The sequence below is a fragment of the Gallus gallus genome, chromosome 2 (assembly GCF_016699485.2).
Source record: "Gallus gallus isolate bGalGal1 chromosome 2, bGalGal1.mat.broiler.GRCg7b, whole genome shotgun sequence".
Taxonomy (NCBI): domain Eukaryota; kingdom Metazoa; phylum Chordata; class Aves; order Galliformes; family Phasianidae; genus Gallus; species Gallus gallus.
In genome coordinates this window covers 149,126,851-149,143,310 of record NC_052533.1, presented here as the reverse complement: position 1 = coordinate 149,143,310, position 16,460 = coordinate 149,126,851, and the positions used below count along the sequence as shown (strand labels likewise).

The window sequence follows — 16,460 nt, the reverse complement described above, 5'->3', positions numbered from 1 at the left end:
ATGACCCATTGGTGTCCCATCCCCATTGGTGTCCCATCCCCATTGGGTGTCCCGTCAACATTGGGGGACCCATCCACATTGTTGTCCTATCCCCATTGGTGCCCCACCTCCATTGGGTGTCCAGTCCCCATTGGGTGTCCCGTCAACACTGGGTGAGCGGCCCCCATTGGGTGTCCCATCCCCGTTGGGTGTCTCGTCCCCATTGAGTGTCCCATCCGCATTGTTTGTCCCGTCCCCATTGGTGTCCCATTCCCATTGAGTGTCCCACCCCCATTGGTGCCCCACCTCCACTGGGTGCCCCATCCCCATTGTATGACCCATTCCCATTGGGTGAGCTGTCCCCATTGGGTGTCCCGTCAACATCTGGGGACCCATCCACATTGGTGTCCCATCCCCATTGGGTGTCCCGTCATCATTGGGTGAGCAGTCCCCATTCGGTGACCCATCCCCATTGGGTGTCCCGTCCCCATAGGGTGCCCCACCATCATTGAGTGTCCCTTCCCCATTGGGTGAGCTGTCCCCATTGAGTGTCCCATCCCCATTGGTGTCCCATCCCCATTGGGTGTCCCGTCCCCATTGGTGTCCCACCCCCATTGGATGACCCATTGCTGTCCCCCCCCATTGCTGTCCCCCCCCCACGGGTGCCCCCCTCCCCCCGCAGAGTTCCCCACCAACCCCCTGGAGATGACGGCGGTCGCCCACATCTTCGACGCGAACGGCGACGGCTTCATTGATTACTGTGAGTTCGTCAGCGCTCTGCACCCCAACCGCGACCCACAGCGCCGCGGCGCCGACGCCGACCGCATCCAGGATGAGGTATGTGGGGCGGCCGTGGGGCGCGGGGGGGGGGGAGTTGGGGGGCTGCGCCGTGGGGCTGACCCCCGTGGGGCCCCCCCAGGTGAACAGACAGGTGGCCCAATGCAACTGCGCCAAGCGCTTCCAGGTGGAGCAGATCAGCGCCAACCGATACCGCGTGAGTGGCAGCCGTGGGTCGGAGCTGTGGGGTGGGTGGGACACAGCCCGGGGGGCACCGGGCACCGAAACCCCAATAATTGGCACCGGAACCCCAATTATGGGCAGCGAAACCCCAATAATTGGCACCGAAACCCCAATTATGGGCAGCGAAACCCCAATTATGGGCAGCGAAACCCCAATAATTGGCACCGGAACCCCGATAATTGGCACCGAAACCCCAATTATGGGCACCGAAACCCCAATAATTGGCACCGAAACCCCAATTATGGGCAGCGAAACCCCAATATTGGGCAGCGAAACTCCAATTATGGGCAGCGAAACCCCAATTATGGGCACCAAAACCCCAATAATGGACACCAAAACCTCAATTATGGGCAGCGAAACCCCCATAATGGGCACCAAAACCCCAATAATGGGCACCAAAACCCCAATAATAGGCAACAAAACCCCAGTAATTGGCACTGGAACCCTAATAATGGGCACCAAAACCCCAATAATAGGCAACAAAACCCCAATTATGGGCACCGAAACCCCAATAATTGGCACCGAAACCCCAATTATGGGCAGCGAAACCCCAATTATGGGTAGCGAAACCCCAATTATGGGCATCAAAACCCAATAATGGGCACCAAAAGCCCAATAATTGGCACCGAAACCCCAATTATGGGCAGCGAAACCCCAATAATAGGCAACAAAACCCCAATTATGGGCAGCGAAACCCCAATATTGGGCAGCGAAACTCCAATTATGGGCACCGAAACCCCAATTATGGGCACCAGAACCCCAATTATGGGCAGCGAAACCCCAATTATGGGCATCGAAACCCCAATAATGGGCATCGAAACCCCAATTATGGGCACCGAAACCCCCATCATGGGCACCAAAACCCCAATAATAGACACCAAAACCCCAATAATTGGCACCAAAACCCCAATAATGGGCAGCGAAACCCCAATAATGGGCACCGAAACCCCAATTATGGGCACCAAAACCCCCATAATGGGCACCGAAACCCCAATAATGGGCACCAAAACCCCAATTATGGGCACCGGAACCCCCATCATGGGCACCAAAACCCCAATAATAGACACCAAAACCCCAATAATGGGCAGCGAAACCCCAATTATGGGCACCGAAACCCCAATCATGGGCACTGGGAGACCAAATTCCCCTATAATGGGCATCAAAACCCCAGTAATTGGCAACGAAACCCCAATTGTGGGCAGCGAAACCCCAATTATGGGCATCGAAACCCCAATAATGGGCAGTGAAACCCCAATTATGGGCATCAAAACCCCAATAATGGGCAGCGAAGCCCCAATAATGGGCACCGAAACCCCAATAATGGGCAGCGAAGCCCCAATAATGGGCACCGAAACCCCAATCATGGGCAGCGAAACCCTAATAACGGGCACCAAAACCCCAATAATAGGCACCGAAACCCCAATAATGGGCAGCGAAACCCCAATTATGGGCACCAAAAGCCCAATAATGGGCAGCGAAACCCCAATTATGGGCATCAAAACCCAATAATGGGCACCAAAAGCCCAATAATTGGCACCGAAACCCCAATTATGGGCAGCGAAACCCCAATTATGGGCAGCGAAACCCCAATTATGGGCATCAAAGCCCCAGTAATGGACGCCAAAACCCCAATAATGGGCACCAAAACCCCAATAATGGACACCAATATCCCAGTAATAGGCACCAAAACCCCAATTATGGGCAGCGAAACCCCAATAATGGGCACCGAAACCCCCATAATGGGCACCAAAACCCCAATAATGGGCACCGGAACCCTAATTATGGGCACCTAAACCCCAATAATAGGCAACAAAACCCCAAATATGGGCAGCGAAACCCCAATTATGGGCACCGAAACCCAAATTATGGGCAGCGAAACCCCAATATTGGGCAGCGAAACCCCAATTATGGGCATCGAAACCCCAATTATGGGCACCAAAAACCCAATAATGGACACCAAAACCTCAATTATGGGCAGCGAAACCCCAATAATGGGCACCAAAACCCCAATAATGGGCACCAAAACCCCAATAATAGGCAACAAAACCCCAGTAATTGGCACCGGAACCCTAATAATGGGCACCAAAACCCCAATAATAGGCAACAAAACCCCAATTATGGGCACCGAAACCCCAATAATTGGCACCGAAACCCCAATTATGGGCAGCGAAACCCCAATTATGGGTAGCGAAACCCCAATTATGGGCACCAAAACCCCAATAATGGACACCAAAACCTCAATTATGGGCAGCGAAACCCCAATAATGGGCACCGAAACCCCAATAATGGGCACTGAAACCCCAATAATGGGCACCAAAACCCCAATAATAGGCAACAAAGCCCCAATTATGGGCACCGAAAAAACCAATAATTGGCACCGAAACCCCAATTATGGGCAGTGAAACCCCAATTATGGGTAGCGAAACCCCAATTATGGGCACCGAAAAACCAATAATTGGCACCGAAACCCCAATTATGGGCAGCGAAACCCCAATAATGGGCACCGAAACCCCAATAATGGGCACTGAAACCCCAATAATGGGCACCAAAACCCCAATAATAGGCAACAAAACCTCAATTATGGGCAGCGAAACCCCAATAATGGGCACCGAAACCCCAATTATGGGCACCAAAACCCCAATAATAGGCAACAAAACCCCAGTAATTGGCACCGGAACCCTAATAATGGGCACTAAAACCCCAATAATAGGCAACAAAACCCCAATTATGGGCAGCGAAACCCCAATATTGGGCAGCGAAACTCCAATTATGGGCACCGAAACCCCAATTATGGGCACCGAAACCCCAATTATGGGCACTGAGAGACCAAATTCCCCTATAATGGGCACCAAAACCCCAGTAATTGGCAGCGAAACCCCAATTATGGGCATCAAAACCCAATAATGGGCACCAAAAGCCCAATAATTGGCACCGAAACCCCAATTATGGGCAGCGAAACCCCAATAATGGGCAACGAAACCCCAATTATGGGCACCAAAACCCCAATAATGGACACCAAAACCTCAATTATGGGCAGCGAAACCCCAATAATGGGCACCGAAACCCCAATAATGGGCACCGGAACCCTAATAACGGGCACCAAAACCCCAATAATGGGCACCGGAACCCCAATAATGGGCACCGAAACCCCAATAATAGGCAATAAAACCCCAATAATAGGCAACAAAACCCCAGTAATTGGCACCGGAACCCTAATAATGGGCACCAAAACCCCAATAATAGGCAACAAAACCCCAATTATGGGCACCGAAACCCCAATTATGGGCAGCGAAACCCCAATTATGGGTAGCGAAACCCCAATTATGGGCACCAAAACCCCAATAATGGACACCAAAACCTCAATTATGGGCAGCGAAACCCCAATTATGGGCACCGAAACCCCAATAATGGGCACTGAAACCCCAATAATGGGCGCCAAAACCCCAATAATGGGCACCAAAAGCCCAATTATGGGCAGCGAAACCCCAATTATGGGCACCGAAACCCCAATAATGGGCACTGAAACCCCAATAATGGGCGCCAAAACCCCAATAATGGACACCAAAACCTCAATTATGGGCAGCGAAACCCCAATAATGGGCACCGAAACCCCAATTATGGGCACCAAAACCCCAATAATAGGCAACAAAACCCCAGTAATTGGCACCGGAACCCCAATAATGGGCACTAAAACCCCAATAATAGGCAACAAAACCCCAATTATGGGCACCGAAACCCCAATAATTGGCACCGAAACCCCAATTATGGGCACCGAAACCCCAATAATGGGCAGCGAAACCCCAATAATGGGCACCGAAACCCCCATAATGGGCACCAAAACCCCCATAATGGGCACCGAAACCCCAATAATGAGCACCGAAACCCCAATTATGGGCACTGGGAGACCAAAACCCCAGTAATGGGCACCGAAACCCCCATAATGGGCACCAAAACCCCAATAATGGGCACCGGAACCCCAGTAATGGGCACCAAAACCCCAATAATGAGCACCAAAACCCCAATAATGGGCACTGAAACCCCAATAATGGGCACCGAAACCCCAATAATAGGCAACAAAACCCCAATAATGGGCACCGAAACCCCCATCATGGGCACCAAAACCCCAATAATGGGCACCGGAACCCTAATAACGGGCACCAAAACCCCAATAATGGACACCAAAACCCCAATAATGGGCACCAAAACCCCAATAATGGGCACCAGGTACCGAAACCCCAATAATGGGCGCTGGGAGACCAAAATCCCCCATAATGGGCACCAAAACCCCAGCAATGGGCACCGAAACCCCAATAATGGGCACCAGGCAGCAAAACCCCAATAATGGGCTCCAAAACCCCAGTAATGGGCAGCAAAATCCCAATAATGGGCACCCTGACACTGAACCCCCCCCTGCTGGGCACCGCTGGGCACCCTGACATCCCCATCCCCAGTAATGGGCACCACTGGGCACCCCGACATCTCCACCCACAATAATGGGCACCCTGACACTGAACCCCCCAATAATGGGCACCGCTGGGCACCCCGACATCTCCATCCCCAATAATGGGCACCCTGACACGGAACCCCCCCCCGCTGGGCACCGCTGGGCACCCCAACATCTCCACCCACAATAATGGGCACCCTGACACTGAACCCCCCAATAATGGGCACCGCTGGGCACCCCGACATCTCCACCCCCAATCATGGGCACCCTGACACTGAACCCCTAATAATGGGCACCCTGCCATTGCCATCCCCAATGCTGGGCACCCTGACACTGACCCCCCCAATCATGGGCACTGCTGGGCACCCCGACATCTCCATCCCTAATGTGGGCACCGCAGGGCACCCCGACATCTCCACCCCCAATCATGGGCACCGCTGGGCACCCCGACATCTCCATCCCCAATAATGGGCACCGCTGGGCACCCCGACATATCCACCCCAGTAATGGGCACCCTGACATCTCCATCCCCAATCATGGGCACCACTGGGCACCCTGACATCTGTACCCCCCAATCATGGGCACTGCTGGGCACCCTGACACTGAACCCCAGATCATGGGCACCACTGGGCACCCCGACATCTCCACCCCCAATAGTGGGCACCGCTGGGCACCCCGACATCTCCATCCCCAATAATGGGCACCCTGACACTGAACCCCCCCCTGCTGGGCACCGGTGGGCACCCCGACATCTCCATCCACAATAATGGGCACCGCTGGGCACCCCGACATCTCCACTCCCAATAATGGGCACCACTGGGCACCCCGACATCTCCACCCCCAATAATGGGCACCCTGACATCTCCATCCCCAGTAATGGGCACCCCGACATCTCCACCCCCAATCATGGGCACTGCTGGGAACCCCGACATCTCCACCCCCACTGCTGGGCACCCTGACACTGAACCCCCCAATAATGGGCACCGCTGGGCACCCCGACATCTCCACCCCCAATAATGGGCACCACTGGGCACCCCGACATCTCCATCCCCACTGCTGGGCACCCTGACACTGAACCCCCCAATAATGGGCACCCTGACATTGCCATCCCCAATGCTGGGCACCACTGGGCACCCCGACATCTCCATCCCCACTGCTGGGCACCCTGACACTGAACCCCCCCCTGCTGGGCACCGCTGGGCACCCTGACATCCCCATCCCCAATCATGGGCACCGTTGGGCACCCCGACATCTCCAACCCCAATAATGGGCACTGCTGGGCACCCCGACATCTCCACCCCCAATCATGGGCACCGCTGGGCACCCCGACATCTCCACCCCAATAATGGGCACCCTGACATCTCCATCCCCAATCATGGGCACCACTGGGCACCCTGACATCTGTACCCCCCAATCATGGGCACTGCTGGGCACCCTGACACTGAACCCCAGATCATGGGCGCCGCTGGGCACCCCGACATCTCCATCCCCAATAATGGGCACCGCTGGGCACCCCGACATCTCCATCCCCACTGCTGGGCACCCTGACATGTCCATCACTAATGTGGGCACCACTGGGCACCCCGACATCTCCACCCCCCAATAATGGGCACTGCTGGGCACCGTGACACCTCCACCCCCAATAATGGGCACCGCAGTGCCCCGTGCCCCCCGGTGCCGCTCACCCCGTCGCTGCCCCGGTCGGTTCCGTTCCGTTCCGGCCGCGTTGTCCCGCGGGCGCACAGCGGAGCCCCGCGGCGTTGACGGCGCCGTCCCCTCCCCGCAGTTCGGGGAGTCGCAGCAGCTGCGGATGGTGCGCATTCTGCGCAGCACTCTCATGGTGCGCGTCGGGGGCGGATGGATCGCGCTGGACGAATTCCTGGTCAAGAACGACCCGTGCCGAGGTGGGCGCTGCCCGGAGAGCCGCCCCCTTCCCCATCCCCCCCCCCACCCCCCGACCCTCCGCGGCCGGGACCCCCCCCGACCCCCCCCCCTTCCTCACCTCCTCTCTCCCGCAGTGAAGGGGCGAACCAACGTGAAGATCAACGAGAAGTACCTGAGCCCCGACGCCTTCGGGGCCGCCGCCAAATGCTCGGGGAACCAATCGGCGCCCTCCTCCAAAGCGCTGTCCCCCAGCCGCTCCAATTCCAGCCTCAGCCTCTACAGCAGCGCCTCGGCCCCCAGCAGCCCCCTGGCCAGGAAGGTACGGCCCGGACCTCCCCGCCCCCCCCCCCCCGCGCCCCCCCCACCCGACGCCGACCCCTTTCCGTCCCGCAGTCGGTGCGCCGAAGGACGCGCTCCGGTGACCGCTGCCCGCGCGCCCGGGGATCGCTGCCGCCCGACGGCGCCGAGCTGCGCTTCCCCGCGGCCGAGGAGAGCCCCGACGCGGCCCCCCCGGGTGAGTTGGGGGGGAGGAGGGGGGGGTTTGGGGCCGCTCCGCTCCGCCGGAGGGCTCCGCTCATCTCTCGTCCCCGCCGCTTCCAGAGCCGCCCGACGGGTCCCCCCCGGAGCGCCGCAGCCCGTGCCGCTGAGCCCCACCGCCCCCCCTCGGCCGCCCCCACTCAGGACCGTCCCCCCGGCAGCCGCCCGTCCCGGGGCCGGAGGGAGGGAGGAAGGTGACGCCGCGGGACCCCCCCCCCCCCTCCGGCTCCGGCACCGCGCCGCGACCCCCAAAGCGGGAGCCCCGCGGTGAGGGCTGCGCCGTTCGGCCGGAAGCGCCCTACGTATATGCAACCCCCCCCCCCCCCCCCCCCAATTCCCCCCGCCCGCCTGCGGCCGCCTCAGCTCCCCCGGGCCCCGGCGCCGCCGCAGCGCTGCGCTGCGCTCCGTTGGGACCCCCCCGGACCCCCCCTGCGCCCCAGAAGCGTTCGGCTTCAGCCGGGGGGGGGTTCCGTCCAGCCGCTCCCGGCGGGCGCGGGGTCCCCTCTCGGGCTCAGAACCCCAATTCTGGTGCTATCCCAACCCCTCGGCACTCAGCCGCCCCCCAACCCCCCCATTCCCCCCCCCTCGGGCAGGGGATCCCCGCCGTGCCCACGCATGTTCACCGCCCCCCGCTAACCGGACGGCAGTAGAGCTGAATGTAACCCCGGCGGGCCGCAGCCCCGCAGCCACAATAAACAGTAGAGGTCTTTTTCTATACGCATCCATCCAAGGGGCGATACGCATCCAAGGGCGTGCCGGGCCGGGCCGGGCCGGGCCGGGCCGCGTCGTGCCGTCGGGCTGCCTGCCTGTCTGTCTGTCTGTCTGTCTGTCTGTCTGTGTTTGCCGCTGGGCCCGCTGCCAACGCAGCGCCACCGGCACAGCCGCGGCGCCGGCCGCAGTTGGCACGGAGTCCCTCTGGGCGCTGCGCCGCGTCGGCTCCGCTGTCAGCAGCGCGGTGCTGCCGCTCCTGCCGTGCCGGGGTGGGGGCGGAGGGGGAGCTGCAGCCGACGCCCACAGTGCAGTGCTGGGACGGGACGCGTCTTCATTCCATCCCGTCCCATCCCGTCCCATCCCATCCCACCCCATCCTCATCCCGTCCCATCCCATCCCATCCCATCACAACCCCATCCCCATCCTCATCCCCATCCTCATCCTCGTCCTGTCCCATCCCATCCCGTCCCATCCCATCCCATCCCATCCTCATCCCGTCCCGTCCCATCCCATCCCATCCCATCCTCATCCCATCCCGTCCCACCCCATCCCATCCCATCCCATCCCCATCCCCATCCCATCCCCATCCCCCCCCCCATCCCATCCCATCCCATCCCATCCCATCCCATCCCATCCCATCCCATTCCCATCCCATCCCATCCCATCGCAACCCCATCCCCATCCTCATCCTCATCCCGTCCCATCCTCATCCTCTCCCATCTTATCACGTTGTATCCCCGTCCTCGTCCTGTCCCATCCCATCCCATCCCATCCTCATCCCATCCCGTCCCATCCCCTCCCGTCCCACCCCATCCCATCCCATCCCATCCCATCCCATCCCATCCCATCCCATCCCATCCCATCCCATTCCATCCCATCCCCATCCCCATCCCATCCCCATCCCCCCCCCCATCCCATCCCATCCCATCCCATCCCATCCCATCCCATCCCATCCCATCCCATCCCATTGTTCCCATCCCATCCCATCCCATTGTTCCCATCCCATCCCATCCCATTGTTCCCATCCCATTCCCATCCTCAACCCATCCCCACCCCATCCCACCCCACCCCATTCCCATCCCACCCCACCCCATACTCCCTCCCCCATCCTACCCCATCCCATTCCCACCCCATTCCCACCCCACCCCATCCCATCCATCCCACCCCACCCCACCCCACCCCCCATATCCCCCCCTCAGACGCCATTCCCCGTCCCCACAGACCGCCCCACAGCCGTTCCGTTCTGGTGCTGCTGTTTCAGTCGGGACGGGGACTGCGGCGGGGGGGGGGTGGGGGGGTGCCGGGAGGGGGGGCCGCAGCGTTGGCTCCGAGGGGACACCGTAGGTTTGGGGTCCGCCCCCCCCGTGTCCCCTCAGCGTGGCCGTGTGCCGCCTCCCGCTGTCGGGGAACGATTCGGGGTGTCCCCCCCCCCTCCCCATGCAGCCCCCGCCGCGGTGCTGCGCCCAACCCGCCGCGTTTGGGGCGGCTGCGGTGTCCCCCCCCCCCCCCCGGACCCCATTGATCCCAATCCCGTCGTCCTTAAATCCTCCTCCGCCCTCATTGCTCCCCATCGGACGGCACCGGGGCTGCGGCTCCGGGGGTCCGGAGCGGACCGCCCCCCCTCCCCGTGGGGCGCAGCGCCCACCACGCCCGGCGTGGGCTGCGGCCGTCGATTCGAATTGCGCAGCGCATTCCTCCGCCGTGGAAACGGACACCGCCCCGCACCGCACCGCCCCGCACCGCCCACCCCCCCCCATCCCCGGGACGACCCCGCCCCGTTCGCGCAGTGGGACGCCAAAGCCGGGGGGGTCTCCGCGTCGCCGCTCTGAGCCCCCCACGTGCACGCGTGGCCCCCCCCGGGCCATGCCATGCTGTGCCATGCTGTGCTGTGCCATGCCCTATCATGCCCTGCTGTGCCATGCCCTGCTACGCCATGCAGTGCTGTGCCATGCTGTGCCATGCCCTGCTACACCATGCAGTGCTGTGCCATGCCATGCTGTGCCGTGCTGTGCTGTGCCATGCCATGCTGTGCCGTGCTGTGCCGTGCCATGCCCTATCATGCCCTGCTGTGCCATGCCCTGCTACGCCATGCAGTGCTGTGCCATGCTGTGCCATGCCCTGCTATGCCATGCTGTGCTGTGCCATGCTATGACATGCAGTGCCATGCCATGCTGTGCCATGCCATGCTATGCCGTGCAATGCCATGCTATGCCATGCCCTGCTGTGCCATGCTGTGCTGTGCCATGCTGTGCCATGCCTTGCTATGCCATGCTGTGCTGTGCCATGCTATGACATGCAGTGCCATGCCATGCTGTGCCATGCCCCGCTATGCTGTGCCATGCAGTGCTGTGCCATGCCATGCTGTGCCGTGCTGTGCTGTGCCATGCTGTGCCATGCCCTGCTATGCCATGCTGTGCTGTGCCATGCTATGACATGCAGTGCCATGCCATGCTGTGCCATGCCCCGCTATGCTGTGCCATGCAGTGCTGTGCCATGCCATGCTGTGCCGTGCTGTGCTGTGCCATGCTGTGCCATGCCCTGCTATGCCATGCTGTGCTGTGCCATGCTATGACATGCAGTGCTATGCCATGCTGTGCCATGCCCTGCTACGCCATGCAGTGCTGTGCCATGCCATGCTGTGCCGTGCCATGCTATGCCATGCTGTGCCATGCAGTGCCATGCTGTGCCGTGCCATGCCCTACCATGCCCTGCTATGCCATGCTGTGCTGTGCCATGCTGTGCCATGCCCTGCTATGCCATGCAGTGCTGTGCCATGCCATGCTATGCCATGCTGTGCCGTGCCATGCCCTATCATGCCCTGCTGTGCCATGCCCTGCTACGCCATGCTGTGCCGTGCCATGCCCTACCATGCCCTGCTATGCCATGCTGTGCTGTGCCATGCCATGCTGTGCCGTGCCATGCCCTACCATGCCCTGCTATGCCCTGCTATGCCATGCCATGCCATGCCATGCCGTGCTATGCCATGCAGTGCCCTGCTATGCCATGCTGTGCCATGCCATGCAGTGCCATGCAGTGCTGTGCCATGCCCTACCATGCCCTGCTATGCCATGCTGTGCCATGCAGTGCCATGCAGTGCTATGCAGTGCTGTGCCATGCCATGCTATGCCATGCTGTGCTGTGCCATGCCATGCTATGCTGTGCTGTGCCGTGCTATGCCATCCAGTGCCATGCAGTCCATGCCATGCTATGCCATGCAGTGCCATGCAGTGCCATGCCATGCCATGCCCTGCTATGCCATGTAGTGCCATGCTATGCCATGCCCTACCATTCAGTGCCATGCCATGCTGTGCTGTGCCATGCATTGCCATGCAGTGCCATGCCATGCCATGCTGTGCCATGCAGTGCCATGCAGTGCCATGCTATGCCATGCAGTGCCATGCAGTGCCATGCAGTGCTGTGCCATGCCCTACCATGCCCTGCTATGCCATGCTATGCCATGCAGTGCCATGCAGTGCCATGCAGTGCTATGCCATGCAGTGCCATGCTATGCCATGCCATGCCGTGCTATGCCATACACTACCATGCAGTGCCGTACTATGCCATGCAGTGCCACGCAGTGCCATGCAGTGCTATGCCACGCTATTCCATGCCATGCTATGCCATGCAGTGCCATGCAGTGCCATGCCGTGCAGTGCCATGCAGTGCCATGCAGTGCCATGCAGTGCCATGCAGTGCTGTGCCATGCCCTACCATGCCCTGCTATGCCATGCAGTGCCATGCAGTGCCACGCAGTGCCATGCAGTGCTATGCCACGCTATGCCATGCGCTGCCGTGCCGCGTTACCCCTCGCAGTGCCACAGCAGTGCTCACCCCGTGCGTGGATACGGGCAGCCCTTCAGACAACACATCTCCCACGCACCGCAAACACTGCGCCCATCCCTCCGCCCCGCCCCGCACCGCCCCGCACCGCCCCGCACCGCCCCGCACCGCCCGGCGGCCCCCGCAGCACCGCCCGGAGGCGGAGGGGCGGCTGAGGGTGCGGACGCCGCCCGGGTTGGGGGGCGGAGGGGGGCGGGGGGGGCCCGGGGGGGGCACAGAGCTGAGGATGGGGACCCTCCCCGCAATGATCGGCCAAAGGGGGGCCGGGGGCGCTGATTCGGGGTGTGGGGAGGCTGGGGGATGGGGTTGGGGTCAGGGATGGGGTTTGGGGTCAGGGATGGGGGTTGGGGGTCAGGGTTGGGGTTTGGGGTCAGGGATGGGGGTCAGGGATGGGGTTTGGGGTCAGGGATGGGGGTTGGGGGTCAGGGTTGGGGGTCAGGGTTGGGGTTTGGGGTCAGGGATGGGGGTCAGGGATGGGGTTTGGGGTAGGGTTGGGGTTGGGGTCAGGGATGGGGGTCAGGGATGGGGATGGGGTTTGGGGTCAGGGAAGGGGTCGGGGTCAGGGTTGGGGGTCAGGGATGGGGTTGGGGTTCAGGGATGGGGATGGGGTTGGGGGTAGGGATGGGGGTCAGGTTGGGATTGGGGTCAGAGATGGGATTTGGGATGGGGATGGGGTTGGGGGTGAGGGATGGGGATCAGGGATGGGATTTAGGGTCAGGGTTGGGGGTCAGGGATGGGGTTTGGGGTCAGGGATGGGGTTTGGGGTCAGAGATGGGGGTCAGGGATGGGGTTTGGAGTCGGGTTGGGGTTGGGGTCAGAGATGGGGGTCAGGGATGGGGATGGGGTTGGGGGTGAGGGATGGGGTTTGGGATCAGGGATGGGGTTGGGGTCAGGGATGGGGGTCAGGGTTGGGGATGGGGTTTGGGGTCAGGGATGGGGGTTGGGGGTCAGGGTTGGGGTTTGGGGTCAGGGATGGGGGTCAGGGATGGGGCTTGGGGTCAGGGTTGGGGGTCAGGGATGGGGTTTGGAGTCGGGTTGGGGTTGGGGTCAGGGATGGGGGTCAGGGATGGGGATGGGGTTTGGGGTCAGGGAAGGGGTTGGGGTCAGGGTTGGGGGTCAGGGATGGGATTTGGGGTCAGGGTTGGGGGTCAGGGTTGGGGATGGGGTCAGGGTTGGGGGTCAGGGATGGGGATGGGGTCAGGGTTGGGGTTTGGGGACAGGGATGGGGTTTGGGGTGAGGGATGGGGTTTGGGGACAGGGATGGGGGTCAGGGTTGGGGTTGGGGTCAGGGTTGGGGGTCAGGGATGGGGATGGGGTTGGGGGTGAGGGATGGAGTTGGGGTCAGGGTTGGGGGTCAGGGATGGGGATGGGGTTGGGGTCGGGGTTGGGGTCAGGGTTGGGGTTGGGGTCAGGGATGGGGTTGGGTTGGGGTTGGGGTTGGGGTTGGGATTAGGCTCAGGTTTGGGGTTGGGATTAGGCTCAGGGTTGGGGTTGAATTGGGGTTGGGGTTGGGATTAGGCTCAGGATTGGGGTTGAGTTGGGGTTGAGGTTGGGATTAGGCTCAGGATTGGGGTTGGGGTTGGGATTGGGATTAGGCTCAGGTTTGGGGTTGGGATTAGGCTCAGGGTTGGGGTTGGGGTTGGGGTTGGGGTTGGGATTAGGCTCAGGGTTGGGGTTGAGTTGGGGTTGGGGTTGGGATTAGGCTCAGGATTGGGGTTGGGGTTGGGGTTAGGATTAGGCTCAGGGTTGGGGTTGGGGTTGGGGTTGGGATTAGGCTCAGGTTTGGGTTTGGGGTTGGGATTAGGCTCAGGGTTGGGGTTGGGGTTGGGATTAGGCTCAGGGTTGGGGTTGGGGTTTGGGTTGGGATTAGGCTCAGGGTTGGGGTTGAATTGGGGTTGGGGTTGGGATTAGGCTCAGGATTGGGGTTGGGGTTCGGGTTAGGCTCAGGGTTGGGGTTGGGCTGAGGGTCGGGATCGGGGTCAGGGCTGGGGTTTAGCGAATGCTTTCAGCCCTCAGGGTTCGGCTCGGGTTGGGCTTTCGGGGTCCCCCCGACCCCGCAGTCGGACCCCGAGATAAGGGGAGGGGGGGGGGGGGGGGGGTTGGGGAGTGCCGTCCGCGTGCCGAAGGTGCGGGGTTGGGCCGCTGTGTCATCCGCGGGGGCGGGGAGGGGAAAGGTATTAAACGCGCCCCGATCCCGGGCAGGTGAGAGCGGCGGAGGCGTCGGGACCGCGGGCGGCTGCAGGGCGCACCCGAACCGCGACCGCCGCGGGGAGGTATGCGGGGACGGCGCGCCGCGCTGCGGGGCTGAGCGGGGGCCGCGGGAGCGCTGCCGGGAACGCCAGGAATGCGGCTCCGCCCGCACCGCGCTGAGGACGGAGGGAGAGGGAGTGGGGCGGCGGTGGGGAGCGGGGGAGGTTTGGGGGGGGGGGGGGGGGTCCCGAGTGGGCACGGAGCGATCCCCGCGTCCCGCAGCCGCGGCCCCCGCACCGCACGGCCGAACCGACGGCCGTCGGCACCGCAGGGGGCGGCGCGCTGCCCCGCACGACGGGGGGCTCCGGGTGTCTCCCCGTCACATCGCGGCCCCCCCCGCCCCCAATTGTCGCCCCCCTCCCCGCGGACGCCCCGCAGCTCCGCCGTTCCGCCCCCAAAGCGGCGCTCCGTCCCGCCTCGTCTCCCTCCCACCCTCCGCTGCGCTCCGTGCACCGCTTCGGGGTCCCGCAGAGCGCGCGGCCGTTCGGGACGGAGCGCCGCAGTGACGCGCAGCGGGGAGGGCTGCGAGGGCCGTGCACGGAGCGGGGGGTGCGGGGGGGTGCGGGGGGGGGGGGGGCGGCAGTGCTCGTAGCGCCGGGACGGTGCTGCGTGTGGAGCAGAGCGAGGAGCGGTGCGTGGAGCAGAGCCCGGTGCAATGCACAGAGCAGAGAGGGGAGCAACGAGAGGGGCATTGCAGGCAGTGAGAGGGGCTGTGCGTGGAGCAACGGCCAAAGCAATGCGCAGAGTGGTGCATGGGGCGATGCATGGAGCAATGCACAGAGCAATGCCCAAAGCAATGCGCAGAGCGGTGCGTGGGGCGATGCATGGAGCAATAAATGGAGCAATGCCCAAAGCAATGCACAGAGCAATGCACAGAGCAATGCATGGAGCAATAAATGGAGCAATGCACAGAGCAATGCCCAAAGCAACGCGCAGAGCAATGCATGGAGCAATAAATGGAGCAATGCACAGAGCAATGCCCAAAGCAATGCACGGTGCAGCGCACCCCGGTGCCACGTTGTGCAGTGCTGTGCAGTGCTGTGCAGTGCCATGCAGTGCTGTGCCATGCCGTGCCGTGCCATGCCGTGCTGTGCAGTGCTGTGCAGTGCCATGCAGTGCCGTGCAGTGCCATGCAGAGCTGTGCCATGCTGTGCTGTGCCATGCCGTGCTGTGCAGTGCTGTGCAGTGCAATGCCATGCTGTGCCACGCCGTGCTGTGCCATGCAGTGCTGTGCCATGCAGAGCTGTGCCATGCCGTGCTGTGCAGTGCCGTGCCGTGCCATGCCGTGCTGTGCAGTGCTGTGCAGTGCCATGCAGTGCCGTGCAGTGCCATGCAGAGCTGTGCCATGCAGAGCTGTGCCATGTCGTGCTGTGCAGTGCTGTGCAGTGCAATGCCGTGCTGTGCCACGCCGTGCTGTGCCATGCAGTGCTGTGCCATGCCGTGCTGTGCAGTGCTGTGCTGTGCAATGCCATGCTGTGCCATGCAGAGCTGTGCCATGCCGTGCTGTGCAACTCCGTGCCATGCAGCAGAGCACCTGGAGCGCAGCCAGGAGCCGCCCTGCCCACAGCTCACCTTACTCACAGTTTCCATGGGGCTGACGCCGTGCGATAGAAGGGAGCAGCGTCCCTCCCTCCCCCCCCCACCCCACCCTCCACCCCACCGCCTCCTCCCTTTAACCCCCCCCCACCCCCTCACCCCACTGCCTCCTCCCTGTGCCCCCTCAGAGGGCTGCTGAGCTATGAGCGTCCTTTCCTACCGGCCCCACGGAGGCTCAGTGCCAAACCCGAGCACTGCC

At 61.8% G+C, this 16,460-nt stretch overlaps 1 protein-coding gene across 1 annotated transcript in view; it reads left to right on the top strand.

Moving 5' to 3' along the window:
- The window catches only part of LOC121109863 (microtubule-actin cross-linking factor 1-like), a 49,171-nt gene extending 40,590 nt beyond the window's left edge, over positions 1–8,581 (top strand). Inside the window, exons 10-15 of the mRNA XM_040696022.2 lie at positions 662–816; positions 899–973; positions 7,230–7,347; positions 7,462–7,646; positions 7,721–7,841; positions 7,928–8,581. Of these exons, the coding sequence (XP_040551956.1) occupies positions 662–816; positions 899–973; positions 7,230–7,347; positions 7,462–7,646; positions 7,721–7,841; positions 7,928–7,974 (701 nt within the window). The 3' untranslated portion in view covers positions 7,975–8,581. The remainder of the gene's footprint in view (positions 1–661; positions 817–898; positions 974–7,229; positions 7,348–7,461; positions 7,647–7,720; positions 7,842–7,927) is intronic.
- Positions 8,582–16,460: the final 7,879 nt, after the last annotated feature.